Source organism: Anser brachyrhynchus, assembly GCF_964034855.1.
Source record: "Anser brachyrhynchus genome assembly, chromosome: 9".
In the NCBI taxonomy this organism is placed as follows: domain Eukaryota; kingdom Metazoa; phylum Chordata; class Aves; order Anseriformes; family Anatidae; genus Anser; species Anser brachyrhynchus.
In genome coordinates, this window is record NC_137703.1 from 21,867,584 (window position 1) to 21,887,270 (window position 19,687).

The following is a 19,687-nucleotide window of genomic DNA, read 5'->3' on the forward strand; positions in this document are numbered from 1 at the left end:
GGGCGTGGCTTAGCGGGGCGTGGCCGGGAGGTGGGCGGGGCCTAGCGGGGCGTGTCCGAACGGGGCGTGGCTTAGCGGGGCGTGGCCGGGCGCACCTGTGGGGGCGGGGCGGGGCCGGGCGGGGCCGGGCACCTGCGGAGCGGCGGCCGGCCGGGCGCAGCATGGCCCGCCTGCTGCAAGCCCTGCGCGGCTCCCAGCCCGTGGCGCGCTTCCAGCGCTGCTGCGGGCTCTTCCCCGCCGGCGACGAGGGCGGCGGAGGGGGCGGCGGCGACCCCGCCGAGGGGCCCCGGCTCCGCGCCGCCTGCAACGGGGCCGCCGCGGGGCCGCAGCGCCGCCGGGGGGGTAGCGCCGGCTGCCGGCCGCCCAACGGGGTGCGGAGCGGCCGCGGCTCGCAGGTGAGTGCAGGGGAAAGGGGGGGGGGGGGCCGTGACTCAGCAGGGCCGCGGGCCGGGCCCCCCCCCACCCGGGGTGCGGCGGCGGGAGGGATGGGGGAGCCCGGCCGGCGGTGCTGGGCTCCCCCCGGCTGGGTGCGCGATGCTGCGGGTACCCGCACGGCGCCGCAGCCGCTGGCAGCGCGGGGCTGTGGCCTGCCGGTAAGCGCGGGCTGCCCCCCGCGCCTCCCCTCGGGCTGCCGTGCACGGCCCCGAGCCGCACACCGTGCTCGCACCGCCTGCCCGGGCGTGGGGAGCCCTCGTCCGGCCCTGCCCGGCGCCTTCTCGGTTAGAAGAGAAGGAAAATAGGCTGCTCTTTCTGCCTCTTCGTGCTGAGCTCCAGCAACGTGTTTCAAGGAAATTAGGCGGCCAAAAGATTTGTTTTCACTGCCTGCTTTTGCAGCAACATGGTTAATGGATCAGTGTTGACACCAAAATCCTACCCAAGGCAATGCTCTGCCAACAGAGACGTTCACTTCACCTGGAGCAATCGCTGTGGCTTCCACATTAATAAGGAAACCGGAAAGTACCTTGCTGGAAGGGCGAACGTGTCCTGGGCACAGCACCTGGCCATGAGAGCGGGAGGGTCTTTTACTACATAAAAACTCACTTCCCACTTCTGAAACACATTAAATTTAGATCTGAAGAAAATGGAGAGGGAAGGAACGGCTTGAAAAATGTTTCCGTGCAGTGTTAGAATTGTTAAGATACCTTCCTGGCCCTTGTGGAACCCGTTTATATGAGGAGGGTCTTCTGCAGCCGGCCGGGAGCCTCCTCGGGAATGGGCCCTGGCAGGCAGTCCCAGCAGGCAGGTCCAGCATTTCCATCCTGGTGCAGAAAGCAAAGTTGAATGTGGATTTTCCTTATGCTAAACAAACATACTCCATTCTCTGTTGCTAAATGGCCTGGGGTGGCCTTGATGTATCTGGAAAAAAAAAAAAGTGGGTTTGGGAGCCTAATACAAGTAGCAAAGTCCTCAGCTGTTAGCTTTTATGATTAGTGGTGTTTCCTTGCTCTTCTCTGTGGGCGTTTGCAGAAAGGTGCCAGAGCACCGCCCTTGTGGCTCACCCCTGGTGACCCTGGGTGGCTCTGTGCTCAGCTGGGGCATCCCTCCCTGAAGCGTGGGGGCCCCAAAGGCTGTGTTAGTGGGACAGGTGGCTTCTCTGAGGTAATAACTTCCATACTACTGCATCTTTCTTGCAATGATACAGTAGTCTAGAAGTTCTCAGGTCCTCCTGTGTGAGCTGTTGTACGACCAGGAGGTTGGTCATACCTGCGGAGTACATAACTATGCGCTGGAGTGAGGCTGCTGCCCGTGGCTGGCCAGCTGCTGGGGCTGCAGCACCATCGCCCCGGCACCCCCTTTTCTCTGCTGGCCCTCCAGCTCCCCATCTGAGGTGGGCTGGATGGGGGTAGGGGTGCTGAGGGTGCAGCTGGTGGCGGTTTGGGAGGAGATGGAGATGCCTGGCACGGTTGGATGCTCATGGGGGGGCCCAAGGGAGGGCAGTGAGGCAGGACTTGTGGGGGAGACCTTTAATTACCCACGTTTGTTGCTGGTGGTGCTGCTCATGGTGTAGCAGTGTCTTCTGTCAGGTATAACCTGCAGCTGGTACGTTCTCTAAGTCAGCAAGGCCTCGTCGCTGCTCTCAGCAGCACGATGGCTAGCTGTGCTCCTGGGCTTCGTCCCTCAGCCCCATCCGCCCCGGGAGCTGCTGTGGGATAGTGAGGCAAGGAGTGACGTGCTTGGATGTGAAGTGTTTCTTAAACATTGGATCTGCTGCTTAGTCCGTGTTCCTTGTGTTCCCTGCCAGATCAGTTAGAAACTCCTTTTCTAAAAAAAACCAAAAACAACAACAAAAAAAAAAACTTCAAGTGAAAACACTGATATCTGAGGATAATTCATGGTGTTGCTAATGCAGTGTGCTATTTATGCCCTGGCTCAGGCTTAGTATTGAACCCAAGGGCTTTAATTGACGGTACTGATGGGTTTTATTATTACAGAAGACAAGACAATAACTTCTTATAGTTACGCTGTCTCTAGCTGGTACTTCTTCTGCACTCCTTTCTACGATTAGTTTGATTTACAGGGAATCTACATCTGAAACTGGTTGTAAGGTATTTTTCCTGATTTTCTTTGTTGCTGTATGTTTTTGTATTTGTAAGTTGCACACAAACAAATACTAACTTTCCAAAGGATTTTTCAGTGTTTTAGTGAATAGCTAAAAAAATGTTTTGTATATTTGAAACGCAGAGCGCTGCTTATCTGTAGGCTCCTGATGGAAGCTCAGTCCTGAAGCTGATATCCTGAATTAAAGGCAACAGAGGGAGGAAAAAAAAAGGAAAAAAATCTTATTTCAAGTTTTCTGTAGATATTTACTCGTTTCTTCTCCCCATTTCCTTTTCCGAGATGCTTTATCATCTCTTGCAATCTATCTTTCTGACTGTGAACGAGTGCAGTTCATATTTACTCTGTAGTTATACCTTAACTGTCAGAACTGCTCCGGGCGGGTGTGATGTTTACAGGCTGCCTGATCGCAGTTACTGATTGCACGGCTCTGCCTTGCGCCGTGGCTGCGGAGACTGATGGCCGGGGCAGGGAGGCGAGGGTAAGGGCAATGGAAAAGGTGGATGAAAATGCGCATCCATCTTGGGGCACTGATGTCCTCGAAGTGTGGGTAATTGCTGGCAGCACACAGATGAAAGCCCTGCTTTTGCTGAGGTGGGGTGTCTGGCAGCTTGACGCAGACTTGTTCCAGAGCTTTGAGGTCTCCCCTCTGTAGTGTTCCCTTGCAATAGGTTTTGCATCTGGGATTTGTTTGAAGGTTCCCATGGAAGGCAGCCACTAAGGGATGTTTCGGTCTGTAAGTGCAAGAGGCTTTCGTGAGGTGATTGTGATGGCGCTTTGGGCGATGGCATACAGTCCCATCCAAGGCGGGATGGCCGGAGAGCTGCAGCGAAGCCCGGCACGTGCCATTTGTGACCGGCGCTCGGTGACCTGGCAGATCTTGCTGTGGAAGCGCCCGATGCTAATAAACGTTTGTGAAACTTCACTCGCTGATGGTAATAGGGATCGTGTGTAGCTGTACGGTGCTGTTAGGGCTGCTGCTGCTGGCGTGGGGGTACGTGAGGGGCCGCGGTGGTGCTGGGACCGGGCGCTTCATGACTCAGCACAGCCTGAGTCATCCCTTTGGAGGCTGCTGGACCTCGTAATGAGGAGCTGTCAGGATCCTGGGATTAATTCCCCTGCTTGGAGGCAAGCCACTTGCTGCTTTATAATTCTGCTGAATGTCTCGGGCCATTACTTCGGCTATCAAGCAGAAGAGTAGGAGTTCATCTCTTGTCGTTTTTTTCCTCTGTATCTCTGGAGTCTGGGGCAGGTTCAGTGGGCAAGGGGCCAGAGGAAATCTCTTCTCCTGGAAAATTCCTTTGGACAGCCAGTTCTTAGGTTACCTCCCGTATGTGTTTTATAGGAAGCATTTACAGGTCATCTGGGCAGTGGAAGCGGACTGTTGACTGCTATGGCCTTGCAGGCAAGTACATCTGAGGTCTTGAATGTGTGCACAGTGTTGTCTAAAGCGTGAGAAACTACATCACAATTATTTTTTTAAGGAGACTATTCAAGTTCCTGCTTCATGGGGCTCCATATCAGTTCGATGTAGTTGGCACCTGTAACTTATTTTTTCCGAGGTAAACAACCATTGGTCTAGATATAGAGGTACACAAATGCTTTCATGCAGGGTTATGTTGCTAATTTATTACCATTTTAGTACTACATTAGTCAACGTGTATTACTAGATGAAAAAGAGGTTTAATCTGTCCTTTCGGAAGCAAGTGGCAGTGCAATGTATTGCTGCGGAGCTCCTGGAGTCTGGCAGCACAAGTGCCCGCGGAGCGATGCCGTCGCTCCAGCAGCCCGTGTCTGTCCCTTTTGCAGCTAGTTAGACCTGACAGGGGTATGGCTGTTTGCTTAACAGCTTAACTGGGTGCGTTGCCCTCAGCGTTCCCTATCGATGATTCTGTGTGTGTGTGGAGAGCATGCAGGTGCCTCACTTTGCAGGAGAAGTCGGTGTCGGGCACCGCAGCCATGCCACGGGAGAGCAAAGGCCAGGCTGCCCGCCACCCCGGGCACTACAGGAGGAGCCCCCGGGGGAGCAGAAGGGGCACATCCCTGTGGGGTCAGTGCTGGGGTGAGCAGCGAGCTGGCACGGAGAGAGGTGTTTGTTAAGCTCCGTCAGCACCCGCTGGTTCGTGCTGGGCGGCGCGGAGGTGTGGGAGCCGCTGGTGCCACCGAGCAGGCTCCGGTGGGTCGCTGCTGCTCTGCTTGTGCCTGTCGCCGTCAGAAAGAGCTGGCATCAGCACGGCTTGCGCTAATTGCAGCTAGAAACGAGGTTAGGAGTGAATAAGCTGCACACATCCTATCTACATCTCTCATCCCCAGGGCTGCTCAGGTGGCCTCGGAGCTGCCTCTGCAGCCCTGGCTGCTGTTCAAATGCCCTGTGCCTTGCTGGGGGTCTGTGTGGCTACCACCGTGGTTGCCCTAGTGAACCCCAAGCCTTGCTCGGCACTGCCTTAGAAAACTGCGCTTTGACTTGACTCCTAGCCAGGGAAGTGGTCACTTCTCCCTGCGCTGTTGATTGTAGCACGTAAAAAAATTCAGAACTGTCTGAAAAAGGCATGGTGTCACTCTGCCCCTTGGTCCTCCAGGAGCCTTGCTGCTCCGTGCCTCTCGAAATAGACTTCTGCTGTGGAAACAGTCTTTGGCTGGGTCCGTCACGCTGCTGGGTAGGACTAAGGGGCTCATCTTGGGTTTCCAGGTGATGGTGTATTTCTAAAACTGAGTCTTCAGCCCAGAGCAAGCTTTTTGCTCTGAAACATGACAGCAGGGTCCCGGTTCCTGCGGTCGTCGAGCCGTGCTCTCGTGCTTCTGGTGGGTTTGGCTGCGGTCAGCTGGGAGCAACCAGGAGCCAGGCGTGCTGGGGAAGCAGCGCTGTGGGGCTTCCCCTCCTTCCCGGCCCCTTCTCCAGCTCGGGAGCAGCCCGGGTGTCTGGCAGCCGTGGCAGTGCCGGGACGGCTCTGACTCAGGCGCCTTGGCAGGGAGTCGAGCAGGAGGCGGTGGTGCCGGCGTGCGGGCAGGTGGGCGCCTGGTGCTGGCGTTCTGCATCCAGAGATGCTGCTGCTGGTACTCAGCCTGCGGAGGTACGAAATGCCGTGGAGTTTTGGAGGAATTTCTCGATCTGTTTTGAGGCTGGAATCCTTGTCCTCTTGAGCAGTCGGTAATTTGCCTTCTTGAGTTCTTAGCTCATGTTTTAACTCTCTCCGCAGGTACTGCTGCAGCTATCTAACCCCTGAAACATCTTCCTCTGCCACTTTGAGGCGTAGGCTCCGTGGTGTACCTCATGAAATTGCAGTGTAATTCTGGAGAATTAAAGAGCAATTACACAAACCTGTTCTCCCACTGTAAATCAGGGAGGAAGGGCAGCCTTTTCCTTCTGTCCTTCCCTCTCCTACCTCTCTTGTGCCCTGTTCCTTCCTTTTTTTTGCGCAAGCCAGTCCTCCTGGAGTAAGGAAGATGCTGAAGCTCTTGGGAAGCTCTCCCCCTGCCTCCATCAGGGCTCCTGGAGCAGCTTGCATCCAACCTACATGACCTCTGGTGGGGACAGCAGGGCTGGTGGCTTGCTGAGAGGATGGAGAAGCTGAGCTAAGCCTTTCCAGTGCTTGTGGATAAGCAGCTGCTACGCATAAGCAGTGCTGGTGGTGTGCACCTTCCTTGGCAGGAGGCTGCTGTTGCCGCCACTTGTCAGTGGTTAAAACCAGAAGCTGAAGAGCTGGAAGCCTGAGGAGTTTCTCGGGCAGCTAGAGTAGTCACGAGAGAGATACGTTCCCACAGAGCATGCAAGGAAGCGTGAGGGTGCTGCTGCCCTCTGTGTCGGGGAGGGAGGTGGCCGCTCAGCAGTCTGAACGCTGTGGTGGAGGGCGGACCTGTTTCAGGCGTCTCCTAGTGATGTTAGGAGAAAAGGAGTGCAATTGTGACACCAGGAGACCACTCTGTGGGGAAGATCAGATGAGTATTGTTATTAACAATATCTAGAAATCCAAAGTGTAGGAGCTGGTAGGAATCGGGGTATCGGGTCTCCAGGCTTCTGCTGAGGAAGGAATTTATGAAGTCAAATGGCTTGAGTTTTTTGGAGTGCCACAAGGAACCTCTTTTGACAGAAAGCAATGAGTACAGAGGCTCTTCAGAAGAGGTTTCATAGCCACAGGGGAGGAACCAGCTGGAAATGTGGGTGTGGGGGCTGCTGCTGGAGGACAAGAACAGAAATCAAATAATCTCATCAAGTTGAACGTACAGTGGAAAACTGACTTCTGTTCAATGCCTTTTGAACAAGGGGGTATCATAAATAACTACAGAATGGAGAACGACAAGCTCGGTAGTGCCTTTGTGGAGGCAATGGTTGGAGCAGGTCCCAGGCTGAGCGTGGCCCAGGGATGCCGTGCTGTTCTGAAAGCAGCCTGCAAGAGGAACGAAATGGTGCAGGGCTGTGCCTTCAGCATCGCTGTGTCATGTCTGATCCGTCTAGAGTTACGGTGCCCACAGGCGTGCGAAGTGCCGTGTCTGGGAAATACCAAATACCTTCTGCAGGAAGCACCGGGTGGCTGTGCTGTGCCAGAGCAGGCTCCCTACGTCCTTCCTGCTCGCCTGTAACAAGCTTCTCCCTGTCAGCCTTCTGAGGAAGGAAACACTTTGTTCCTTGTCTGCGGTAGCTAAAATAATGGTGATAAGTTTAAATTTCAGTGAGAAAGCGTCAGGCTGGGTGGCAGGGAGAGCAAAGCGCTCTGAGATTGCCTGGAGCAAGCAGCGGAGCCTCCATCGCTGGTGTCGGTGAGGACAGGTTAGACCCTGCTGTCAGTGACGTGAGTGCAATCTGTCTGTCCTGGGTGGACAGACAGACAAGGCTTCTGTTAGTCTGTCTTGCAGGAAGCAATGGGGTGTCCTCCAGCTGGCTGCAGGCGCTGTCCTTCACGAGATATCTGCCTAGCTGGCAGCCACTGCCTTATGTCTCTGAAAATCTTCTGTTTTTTTCTTTTTAATTAAGAAAGCTTTCTTTTAGGAAGATGATTCTTTTTCCTTCGTTAATTCTTCCTATTAATTGCTAAGCAGGTCCTCTGTCAACTCTAGTCTCACTTTTTTCCATTTTATATTCAAACAACCCAGCAGATTGTTACATCTATTTGTGCCCTTTCAGTGAAGCAAGGAGGCCTAATTATGTTACTTCTAGAACGATGTACAGAAATGTATAATTAAGCCTGCCTCCCAAGTACTAATCAGGGCAGAAGGGAAAAGAATCTGAAGATAAGAGAGCTGAGGTGTCTTCCCTGTGTCCTGGACCTGTGCTGGCCATGCTGTTGATGACGTGCGTGCATCCATCCTTTGGGGATGAAGTGGGAACGTTGGATCAATATGCACTGATGGAAGTCGTGATGAGTGGTGCGAGAGACATCGGCTAGGGAACTGCTAAGGCACCTTGCTGAGAGCTTTGCATAATGGCTTTTTGTTTTTCGTTGGTGCTTGGGATGAATTAAGCTGCTGAAATGCTACCAGAAATCCCACTAACTTTCAGACTGCTTGTTTGTCTGAGACCATTGAAAGCACCGTGGCTGGCTGGAAGCTCTCCCACTGTTACCTCTTGCGTCTGCATTAAATGATGATTCAAGGCTGTCCCTAATAATTATGCCATCAGCGCATGCCACTATAAATACGTGCATGGCAGCTGCAAGCTGGGGGATGCCTGTCTGTGTACCAACCGACGGGGCAGACGAGCCATTTCTGGGAACGGGCAGAACTTTGTCGCATTTAAAGAGGGTTTTCCCCTGCTTGGTTTTTCTCCATCCCATGGTCTCTCAGGTTTCAGTTAGCTGCAGGTCCCTTTCCAAGGACAAGGACGCTGCACAAACCTGGGCAGCTCTCGTGCCCTGGCTGCATCACATTCTGGAGGGGGGGAATCACAACCTAAGTAAAAGTGCCTGAGCAGAGCAGGGAGCTGCATGCTCATGAATTTGGTTAGGTGAGATTTGTCAAGCTTTGGGGCTCCTTATGTACATTTCATAGGCTGTGTGCCACCGCTCTCCCCTCTCCTATCTTTCCAACATCTCTGCAATTGTTTCCATGCTTCTGTTCCTCCTTGCCCTGTTTCTCACGTTACTGCTGGTGCTGTGTCCTCCAACCCATCCCTGAGAGGGGCTTGTGGTGCTGCAGCCATGCAGGACCTCTTCCTGGGGACACAGCCCCCTTGTCCTGGCACCATGTCCCACCTCGGAGCGGCAAGTGTCCAGGCTGGTGCTCCCGAGGGAGGTGAACGCGGGTGCGCGGGGGGTGTTGCTGGCTGCTCTCCCCTGCTTGGTGGCACCCAGCTGTGCGGATGGGTGGGAGGGCTGAAGTCTCTGATGCTGCGTTCTTTGCCTTCATTTCCAAAATCTGATCCCTAATGTTTTCTTGTGACTTGGTAGGTTGTCATATTAACTAGTTACAGCGAATAAATGTAAGCGACATAAAACCGACTGCTTACAGACAGTACCGCAGCACAAATGTTTCCCCCCAGATTTATGCTCCGTGCCGTACTGCATTGCAGGACCGAGCTGTCTGGTTTCTACTGTCTGCACGTACAGCGGTGCCTAGACAGGAATTTGGGGCTTTTTTCATGTGCCTTGTCTTCAGCAGCTTCTCTAAACTTTGTGACTTTTTATAGTGCAAAAAATCCCTCAAGTGAGAAGAATCACAATGCATTAAGTAGGGTCTCTGGGGGAGAAATTCCCAATCTTCTGCCAAGTTTCTGTTGCAAGTGAAGTAATGTAGCGACTTCAAGAACCTTAATTAATTGTGCTCGTCTCCTGAAAGATCCCAAGTAATCGAGAGCTGGTACCAAAACGTTGGTTGATGGTGTCTCTGGGCCAGGCTCTGAGCCTTAGGGCTGGTCCCTGGGAGATGGGGCAGAAAAGCCAGTGCCTGTTCAGCTCTTACACGAGAGATCCTACAGGACTTGGAAGGGGGGTGGTATCTTTGCACAGCTTCTTTCCTCTTGTGTGGGGTAAAAATACATTTAAAATACTTGTTACTAGCCATTAGCTGCTGTTGCTTTACCTCAGCTATAGAAGCTCAGTGTCCCTGAAGTGCATACGTTGCCAAACACTGGGTTCCCGTTGTACTGTGGGCAGCGTGCTGGTGCCCCCAGGGTCCCTCAGGTGCTGGTGGTGGCTCGATGGGGTGGCTCGGGGCCGGCTGGGTGGCTGCATCCTGTGGGGACGGCCCCGGTGGGCACCTCCTGCCCACCGCCAGCGTGTGGAGATGGGAAAGTCGGGCTGAGCTGTAATAGCTGCTCCTGTGCGAATATTTATTTCGGGCAGGTGCTTCGTTCAGGGAGACTTGCACACTCATGTGCATCGCTTATAATTTGAGCAGCTGATTTTTTTTCCAAGTAGATGAGAAGGGTCATTTGTTTGAAATTATCCATCTCCCGTGTCTGGGAATGCTGCGGCTTATTATACTTTTCTTCTGAAATGTTCTTAAAATTCTGGCTTTCCCTACAGCCTTAATTACTGTCCATTAAAAGCTCTCTGCTTCTGACCGAGTAGTGACAGAGATGGATGGAGGGGCTGACTCACTGCGAGGGCTCGGAGCTTACGGGAGGCAGCGAGTCACGTCAGTACGTGAAGCAGAAACTCGTCTGCTAAAGCTCAGTCGTGTAAAAGTGCAGGCTGAAAAACTTCCTAGTGTTGGAGGATGCTAAACGTTCACACAAACTAATTGTGATGGCGTCTTCCTGCGCTGAGGTTAGAATGGGAATGAGAAGGGAACACGCTCTGTGAAATGCAGTGATAGTTGCTTTTGTCAGGAAAAAAGGGACGTGGGGAGTAAGTGTTAGCTGAGTGCCGGGCTTCGGCCCTGCTGCTGGAACCAGGCAGGGACCTCTTGTGGGCTGCTGTCCTAAGGCGCGAGGAGCAGGTTGGTGGGCTTTCTGTAATTACGACCTTAGGATCATGATGATTGCGAACTTTAATTACCACATGCTCTCTGAAAGCAAGCGGAGCTATTCCGAGATCCCTTTCACGCCTATCCTCTGGCTGTTGCCGTCACCTGTCACAGTTGTGGGCTTTGTCTCACGCCTCGTGTGTGAGCCTGTTCGGAACTGCTGGTGTGTTATTTAAAAAAAAAAAGTGTTTAAAAAAGTCAAACTAACAAGTGGGAGATGACTTGTGATGGAGAAGAAGAGAGAAAAAGAAAGGCTTATAAAAACCAGTGTGGAAGGATTTGGCCCTGCCTTCTGCCTCAAAGTATTTTTAGCTCCAATTTCTTTTAGAACCTGAATAATTATAAAATTGCTTTTTTTCCCCTACAAAACAGATTATTGTAATTAGAAAACTTTATCCCTCACCCCACGAGGTTTCAAGTAGAAAAGAATTACCGTGGGGACATGTCTGATCATCTCTTATCTAAAGCCCGTAATTCCTGGTACGCTGGAGACGGTCGCCTAATTGAGGAATTAACAGTGCTGGCAGAAAGCGTTCTTTTGGGACCCACAGAGATGACCAAAGATGGTTTAATGATCTCAGGCAGGGGCATCAGAGCTGCTAATTGCACCGGGGGTGTTTTCTCACTGGTGTGTGAGGCTCGAGACGTTTCGGCTGAGAGCTCCGTCGCTCAGCCAGCCATCGCACGCCGCTAGATTTCCTGAGAGCGGTGCCGGTAACTGATCCGTGACCTCCATTACTAATGCATGGGGGAACGCTCCTGCAACCCGAGCGCTTCAGAAGTGTTGACTCATCTTTTCTCTTTATTGATGCAAAAATCAATTTAATATACGTTTTTTTCTGCAATAGGTGAATGAATGTAGTCTTTTTCCATCCTGCTTTGGTGGTTTTTATGCAGTTTGCCTTGTCTCCATACTGAAGGCAGATTAAGGGACTCGAACGTCTAATTGCTCTTAAAATGAGTCACAATTGAATGTCTAGACTTCCTAGATAATTTTTATGCTTTCCCACTGTCACGTAGGATGAGGTTTTCTCCCTGGTAGATTAGGCTCACAATCAACTCCAAGCATGATAGCTTTCCTCTGAGCTTTAGGAGTTCACATCAAAGCTGTTTTACCTAGGGAGTCTCTGAAACCTTTGTGTTCCCTTCACAGCCCTCATCTGTAGGATGTTCTTTCAGCCCCTATTTACCCAGCCAAATCCCATGCATGTCTTTTTTCTTGGGAGAGATGAAGACACTTTGGTTCTCTTGCCTCCCAAATCCTCTTCATACGCATCTTCCCCTTTTTTCCAGAAGCATACAGGTGTTTGCATACAACCTGGCTGCATGTTGCAGCTGCTGCAGCAGGGCTGTAGCAGGCTGCTTGGTGATGTCCCAGTCCCAGACATCATCATCAGCAAACCCTCGCGTCCTCCGTGCTACACGCAGCTCCGTGTGGCTTCCCAGCTCCAGCGGGCTGCCTGCCACTTAGAAGAGAGAAAAGTAAAATTTCCGGGACTGTCGAAATAAATTTGCCTGACTTAATGAGGCACATTTTAAAAGACGTAGTCCAGTAATTCCAGTTTACTGTTTTCATCTCAAAACACACTTCCAGCGAAAGTGGTGGTGGCTCTTTTTAACTGCAGATGTAGAAACTTGGAAATAAAAGCATCAGTACCCTTTTATTAAATGTAGATAATTTCCCTGAAGCAAAGATTGATCTGATCTCTGGAAAACCTTTGTAGATGTGACTGTTACCCTTAATTAGTCCTAATGGATATCTGATCTCTGCAAAGTGTAATTGAGCTGTTACAATGGTCTTTGAGTACAAAAATTGAATTTTTTCTTGATGTTTGTTCTAACAAATGATTTAGTTTAAGGGTTGGGAACCATAGCAGTGAAATACCTTGGATGTTTGATATAGTTTTCTAACTCATTAAACATCCTGTTGTTTTCAGGGCTGTCCGCAGAAATATGTTGTGAAGAACTACTTCTACTACTACTTATTCAAGTTTTCAGCTGCTCTGGGTGAAGAGATCTTTTATATCACTTTCCTTCCATTTACCTACTGGAACATCGATCACTCTGTGTCTAGAAGGATGATAATCATTTGGTCTGTAAGTATTTAAAACACTTAAGCACGTACTTACTCATTTGCTACAGCAACAGAATTATTTAAGAGTAAGAATAACCTTTCAAACAAACTAAACCTCTTCAGACAAACAAAAGAACCCAACACTATTTATATGGTTCTCAGTGTCTTCAGCCTTGCTAGGGTGAACGTTTGAACATGGACCTGGCAATATCTTTGACTACTGCTCCCCTCCTCGCTACCTGGGGTGTTACTTGCAGTGTTGTCCATCAGAAATACTGAAGCATTCTCAAATTAACAGGCTTCAGCATTGCTTCAGCCTTCCTAAATGCACTGTAGGGGATCCAGAGTAATGTGTTTCTATTCTGGCTCTGAAAACCAGGTGGATAAACAGGCACTTTATTCTGTACAGGAATGTCTATTCTGTCACTACCATTGCCTGTCTTGATATTTATTACATCTTTGCCCAAATAAGATTTGTTTTAGACCAAAGAAGGGAGGTAGGAAGCATCTCTGGTAGATGATGGACCCTGGAGGTTTGTTTGTCAATCTACATTGATTTGAGAAATTGAAACTTGACAAAAACTTGGATGCGATACTTAGCTTTTTTCATTACAACAGTGCTTCTCCTTTACTTAGTCAATTCTGGTTAATAATATTCTGTCTTTTGTCCAAATAACATGATTAGAAATAATAAAAAACAATTTGAATTGGGTCATACACTTAAAATGCATCCAGTCTTGGATGGAAGGCATCAGTTCTCCTGTGCCAGTAACCCTAGTCAATAATTTTTTATAAAGAGAACAGGAAGAATAACTTGCAGATGAAATTCAGAAGTAGGTGGACGCTGTGTAATTAGAGCTGGGTTTTGGCCAGGAGTACACCTACTGCTTCTGGAAGTGTGCCACAGAATGATAATTGGTAGTCACTGCCTTCTGGTTTTGCATATTGCTCAAAAGTGACTCTTCCTAGCTGCTTGTGTGCCTCTGAAGACTTGCCTTGCCTTTACCTGGCAAGGAGGCTACCTGATTACTGGCCAGATCTAGCCTGGCTTAATTAGAGTACACAAACGTGTGATATTATGACTATTAACATTATTTCTCAGTTACCAAGGGAGTTGTGGGGTTTCATTTTTATACTGAAAAGGGGAAGCTGTTTTATATATACAGACTTCTGACAATCTGTAGCTTTAGAAACATTTTAATTATATTAAGGATGAAATGGTTCGAAGTGTTATGTAGACTTGGCGTTAATGTTATGGCAAGCTCAGCTGGATGGCTTATTTGCTTTTGAGCAGGAATTGGTTCATGGTGCTGGAAGGGGTCTGGGTTGGTCCGAGACACCTCGCTAACACGTGCTACAGCGGGATCGGCTTAGCTGCGGGGGAGTGCCGAGGTGTTCAGTGTGACACATCTGTGCTTTTCAGCTTACTCAGAGCTTTTTGGCAATGGCACTGGAAAGGCACCTGCCTGTGGTGGAAGGGGTGCAGGTCTGCAGGCTATCTGCCCTACCGAGATCTGAACACTCTTCTCTTTCTGTGCGGATGGCGATGATGGGCTGCGAACAGCCATAGAGGAAAATAAACGTAGCCCAGTGGTGTCTGACAACAGCTACTAGCAGAGCAGGGAAAGCAGCAGGGAAGAAAGCTGTCTGTGTTGAGGACAGGACAGGTACGCTGAGGCTGGTGTCCGATGGCATGGAGCAGCTGGAGCATGGGGCTGGTACCGCACCGAGGGCTGAGCAGGAGGGAGTAGGGTTCCTCTTCGTGCTGCTGGGATGAAGAGACACCACTGGTGGTGTTCATCATCCCTGGCAGCATTAATTGTGGTACTTCATCCTGTGGGTTTGGGAATTAAACTTGGGAGCTTCTGCTCCAAGCTGGAAATGATAGAATTGGGGTCCCAGGCTGAATCAGGGGGATTCTTCCCTTAAAAATTAGAAGTATTAATGCTGTTTGCAAGGTCTTCACGACATCTTATCTGCAATAGTTTCTGCAGAGCCAGTCACCCACATTTGAGAAGGATCAATTCCAGCTGGAGCAGGGCCAGGGATGGCTAGGGAACAGGCTATTTTCTGAGCAGAGACTGAAAGCTGAGATGAGCCCCTAACCAAATGAAGTCGGAGAGAGAAGGATGCTGCTGGGAATGCCAGGGGAGGGAAGGAGCTGCTTAAAATAAAAACAGTCACAAGAGCAGATGTGTGCAAGATAGTCGTGAATAAGCTACATTGAAGCTGGAAGCTTTGAAACACAAGGGTCAGGTTCATAGCTGCAGGAGGGCAGGAAGAAGGATCGTGGAAAGTGCATTTCAGCAGCAGTTGAGGCTGCCCTTGGTGCCTTGGTTGTGTTCCCCAGTCCCAGGTCCTCAAAACCAGCTGTTCATGTCGGTTCAGTGGGGTGGTTCTGGGAAATACGGGCTGCGGTCACATCCAGGTGTTCTGGGAGCTTAAACCATGCATGATGCTTCCACGGTGCCCTTCGTCTGGGGATTCATAGCACGTCTGTGGGCTTTGCCTTTTTCTTCACGGGCAGACGAGTGAAATACCTGCCTGGTGTCTGAGAGCAAGGCGCGGGGCTGGTGCTGAAGGCATCCCGATGTCTGTGCTTCCCTCCCTCAGCCCTTTGAAGGGGACGCTCCTCAACCTGCACAAAGGTGGCTTTGATGCTTAGTGCTCCTGCTTCAGCCAGGAAGTCCGGAGGTGGAAAACAGCTTCAAATAAAACAGCTTCAAATAAAACAGCTCTCGGGCACGCTTTAAGCTCACCGCATCTCAGCTTAAAAGGTGAAAGCTCACTTGAGTATTATTTTTCTTTAGAGTGCATAAATGTAAAGTGTACCCACGCCTCTTTTAAGCCCATGGAACTTCAATTTGCACAATATAAATAACAACCAATTGTACAATATAAATAACTGCCCAGCGTGGACTTTGGGGCGGGCGTGGAGCCGCGGGTGTGCCGGGGCGATAAGCGAGCGGCTGGGTGCCTGCAGCCGTGGGCCTGAGGACACTGCAGCCTGCCGCCTCGCCTGGCTGTGCGGAGGAACAGCCCTCCAGAGGCTTTAACCCCTCGGAAGTGCTGGCTGCCCCCAGTTCAAAGCTCAGCGCTCCGACAGCGAGCAGGAATCTGCCCGCGTTCACCCTGCCACTGCTGTGGCTGTATGGCAGCTGGGTTCCTGGCTGCCGCTTTGAAAAGCTGCTTTGCAGCAAGCCTTGCTTTTGTTGGTGGTTCTGCCTCTGTTTTTGTGGCGTTTCTCCAAAACAAGCCCCTGACAGCTGGTCAGCACACCTGCCCCAAACACGAGCTCTCATGTTGTGCCGTGCGAGAAGCTGTCCGGCTGCTTCGGGCACGTCGGTCACTGCACCCTGAGAGGTGCCCAAGGGCAGCTCCAAGGGGTGGCCTTGTGTCCCTGCACTGGGGGTGCCGGGGCTCCCCAGCCTGCCCGTTCTCACCGTGCGTGGCCCTCTCAGGGGGAGCACGGAGCTCCCCGAGGGGCACCTTGCTGCTGCAGCGCTCATCTGCCACCCTAGGCTGCGGCTGCTGAGCGCAGGGGCTGCGAGCGGCGCCGGCTGGGTGCTTGGCTCAGTGCCTCTGCCTTGAATCAAAGTCACGCCTGCCTTGACAGCTCTGGAAAGGAGCTGGCACTTCCAGGATGCAGTCTTTGCTTCTGCTTGGCTAATCTGCTGCAAATGCCGGTTTATTATTAGTGCATCCTTATTTTTTTTCCCCTCTCCACTGTGTTCCTGATGTGCTCCGTCACTCCTATCAGCATACAGTGAGTACGAGGGAAAACAAAAGCAACATCACTTTCAAGCTGTAAATTTCCTTCCTGGGAAGGTGACAAATACTTCTGCAGTCCATCCAGGGTTTCCAGAGCCAGATTATTGAGTTGCTATTTTAGAAACAAAACTGGTGGGTTCCGAGTCAGGCTGGCACGGCCTGGCACAGTGTGAGTCTCGGGGAAGGAGCTGCCGATGCTCTTTGACCCCACATCTCTGGAATTTCATCCACTCCCTTTAGCAGATCGAGAGCACAGCCAGGAGAGCTGCAAAATGGTGAGTTTAAAACTCGTGTTCTGGTTCACCCTTGGCAGACCAGATACAAGAGTGCGAAACGAAGAACCAGCCCGACTGCTCCTGCCAACCCTCCCGGGCGGGTGGGACGGCTGGGAGCCTCCCTGCGCTGAGGCCGGGGTGGAGGCCAGGGGCCTGGCATGGGAGGAGGACGTGCCCCGCTCCCCACCCACACCTTCTGCCAAAATGCCAGCGGTCGCCTTGGTTTCCCCGGCACGAAGGCTCAGGTGGGAATGTGTGCGTGGAGGAGGACCGCGTGTGACTCGGAGCAGGAAAGGCACAGGAAAAGGACCCAGAGGCCGTTGTGCTGCTATAGCAACGGCTAATTGCGTTCCTGGAGTAAAATGTAAGGCTGCTGACCCACAGCAGCGACAAAGCCTTGCCCTGTCCTCACCGGGGAAGGACTTTGCCTGGTGGGCAGCATGGCACGGGGACAGTCCTGTTTCTGTGTTGCTTCTGGTGCTGCAGGACAGCTCCTGGAGAGGGGGACAGCAAGGAAGTCTTTGCCCGAGTGTTTTGTTAATGCTTCTTGTCTCAGCCAGCTTCCTGTGCGTCCCTTCCTAGCTATCCGCAGTTAATTACATCCTACGCCATCCATCACAGCTTTGACTTTGTTGCTTCAGTAATGGAAAAGTCTCCAGGTTCAGACAAACTTCTCCATGCAAAAGCAGAGGTACTTTTAAATATGCAAATTAAAATTAATTATGCTGAAGATGCCTGCAAGTGGTTTTCCACCAGCACTGCAGAAAACCCCTCTGGTCTGTGGCTGGTGCTGGGTGAAACACAGCTGGTACCAGAGCTGCACGCAGAGCAGCACCAGGAGCCACGGCGTGAGACACGAGGTGGACACAAATGTCAGGGATGTAAGGAAGAAGCAAACAGAACAGTAGAGCACAAAGAGATGACTTGCATCAAGGTTCCTTTTCTTGTCCCTGGCCTACCACAGATCAAATGATGCCTTTTAGGGTGTTTAGGTTTGGAAATGCATACCCGTGCTGGTGGTCAGGTGCTGTAGGGCGATGTGCTGCAGGGCCGTGCCTTGACCCGCTGTTCCCTCTTTGTCCGCAGCCACCATAAACGTGCGGTTTGCCTCCTGTAGGGTAGGCTGGGAGCTGCAGCAAGGCCACCCAGTCCTCTGATCCTGGCTTTGCGACCGAAGTGATCCTGAGTTACTGAGGGTCTGAGGCTGGGGTAATTTCTACCCGTGTTAAATTTGTTCTGGGCCATCAAGGGTATCTGGTGTTGTGCAAACAAGTAATGCAAGTTAAGTCCTGTGGGGGAAGCTCAGCTCTGTGTTCATCTTTAGCCTGTGCTCACCTTTCCATCTCCCTTCTTCTTTCCAGTGCTCCAATGTTTATGATTTGAGGGTTTGTTACAGGGCCTTTCTCACCTGCTATGTTGGAAAAAGCTGCTGCAGGCTGCTTGCTTTCTTTCCTGGGGCTGCTGGAGAATAAATCCAAAATGACAGAGAAATAAGGCCAGGAACTAATGAAGTGTGGCGTAAGAGAACACACTGCTTAAACGAGATGGACTCTTACTGTCCTCAGAGGATGAGAGCCGCCTGGAGCACAGCTCAGATGCTCCTTGCAGTGAGCCACCGCGCTGTGAGCCTGTGCTGGTGTGACACCTGCAAGGCCGTGGCTGTCCCCGTTTTGTTTCCCCACCTTGTGGGGCGCCGTGCTGCTCCTCACCACGTGGCGAGCACCCACTGCCCCAGTGGTCCTGTGCCCCTGTGCTCTGCCTCACGTCTGGGAGCTCCGTGCTGCAGCAGCCCACTGAAAGGCAGGTAAATAAAAGGGCAGCTTTTAGCAGTGGTGTGCTTGTTGGAGCAACCCGTCAGCTCGGCTGCTGGGATGTCCTACTGCACCCATGGGTGCTGCTTCTGCTCACCGGTGCAGGACGTTGCACGTAAAGCCCTGTGCCCAGGGGAGCTGAAGGTGAGGGTCTGGCACTGCAGAGAGCAGCGCTCAGCCTGAGCATGCTGGGCTCCCCTTGCTGCCCTACAGAGGCTGTCTCACCTCTCCCTGCTGTATGTGGCTATACAATGTGTTTTTAAAAAATGTATAAGGGTCAGAAATTATCCTGGAATGAAAGGAAGAAATGTGTTGTGAGAACAGCTGGTATTTTTGCTTACCCGTACCCCCTCCAGCAGCCAGCATGTTTGTGGCCATCAGAGGAGCCCGAGCACAGCCTTCATTTCCAAGGTGACTCACTTCCCTTTCGGTAATACCTTTGTGTATTAGGGCTAATAATACTTCTACAACTGGAAGTCGTTATTAGAGAGGACTGCTGATAAACTGGCTTGTCCGACCTTGCTCGGAGTTGGTATCGCACCTGGTAGCCTCAACACTCTTATCTTCTGCTGCAGAGTGACTTTGCTTTCAACCCTGGCATTTGGTTATCGTGCAGTGAGGAGCAGAGGCTGCAGCAGCAGGCACTTCTGCCGGGGCTGGCTGGGTGTCAGGGACTCCCCTCGGTGTGCCCTGTGCTGTAGGGAGGATGAAGGAATGTGGCACTCTGTTCTTTTTTCTGGGTCTGGTTTGTGAACCCTCAGTCCCAACATCCTGCTCTTAAGGTGAAAGTATTTTTTTAAGTGGCTGATGGGAGAGATGGATGCAGTGCAGCTGGTGGCGAATGTGGCAGCGGATGGGCATGCTGCTAGCCACGTGCCAGAGCAGCACAGCCAAGGAAGGATGTTATTTTGAGAGCTCTCCTTTCCTACTGGAAGTGCAAGAAGCAGAACGGTGAGCTGTCTTGTGCAGCAGCTGAGCAGTAGCTTTCATGACAGGTGTCAATTACCCTGATTTGTGTCCTAAAAAAGAAGTTTTGAGTTGCAGAGCTTGTTTTGCACATATCTGGGTGTACTATCCAGGGAGGGGTGGGGATACAAGAAAGCAAATGCCTTCTTTTTTGTTCATGTCCTTGTTGTGCTGCCTCTTGCACCTGTTCCTAGCATTAGATCCCTTTGGGATCTCGCAGCACCTCACCCGTGCAGAGCTCAGCACGTAGCTCACAGAGCCCTTGCTGAAGCCACCGGCACCCCGAGCAGGTGCTTTGTTATCAGGGACCGAGGCAGGAGAACTGGTCGGTTGTG

At 51.6% G+C, this 19,687-nt stretch overlaps 1 protein-coding gene across 1 annotated transcript in view; it reads left to right on the forward strand.

Moving 5' to 3' along the window:
• Nucleotides 1-127: 127 nt before the first annotated feature.
• The window catches only part of SGPP2 (sphingosine-1-phosphate phosphatase 2), a 29,531-nt gene continuing 9,971 nt past the window's right edge, over nt 128-19,687 (forward strand). The window contains exons 1-2 of the mRNA XM_080603742.1: nt 128-395; nt 12,393-12,551. Coding sequence (XP_080459868.1) covers nt 162-395; nt 12,393-12,551 — 393 coding nt within the window. The 5' untranslated portion in view covers nt 128-161. The remainder of the gene's footprint in view (nt 396-12,392; nt 12,552-19,687) is intronic.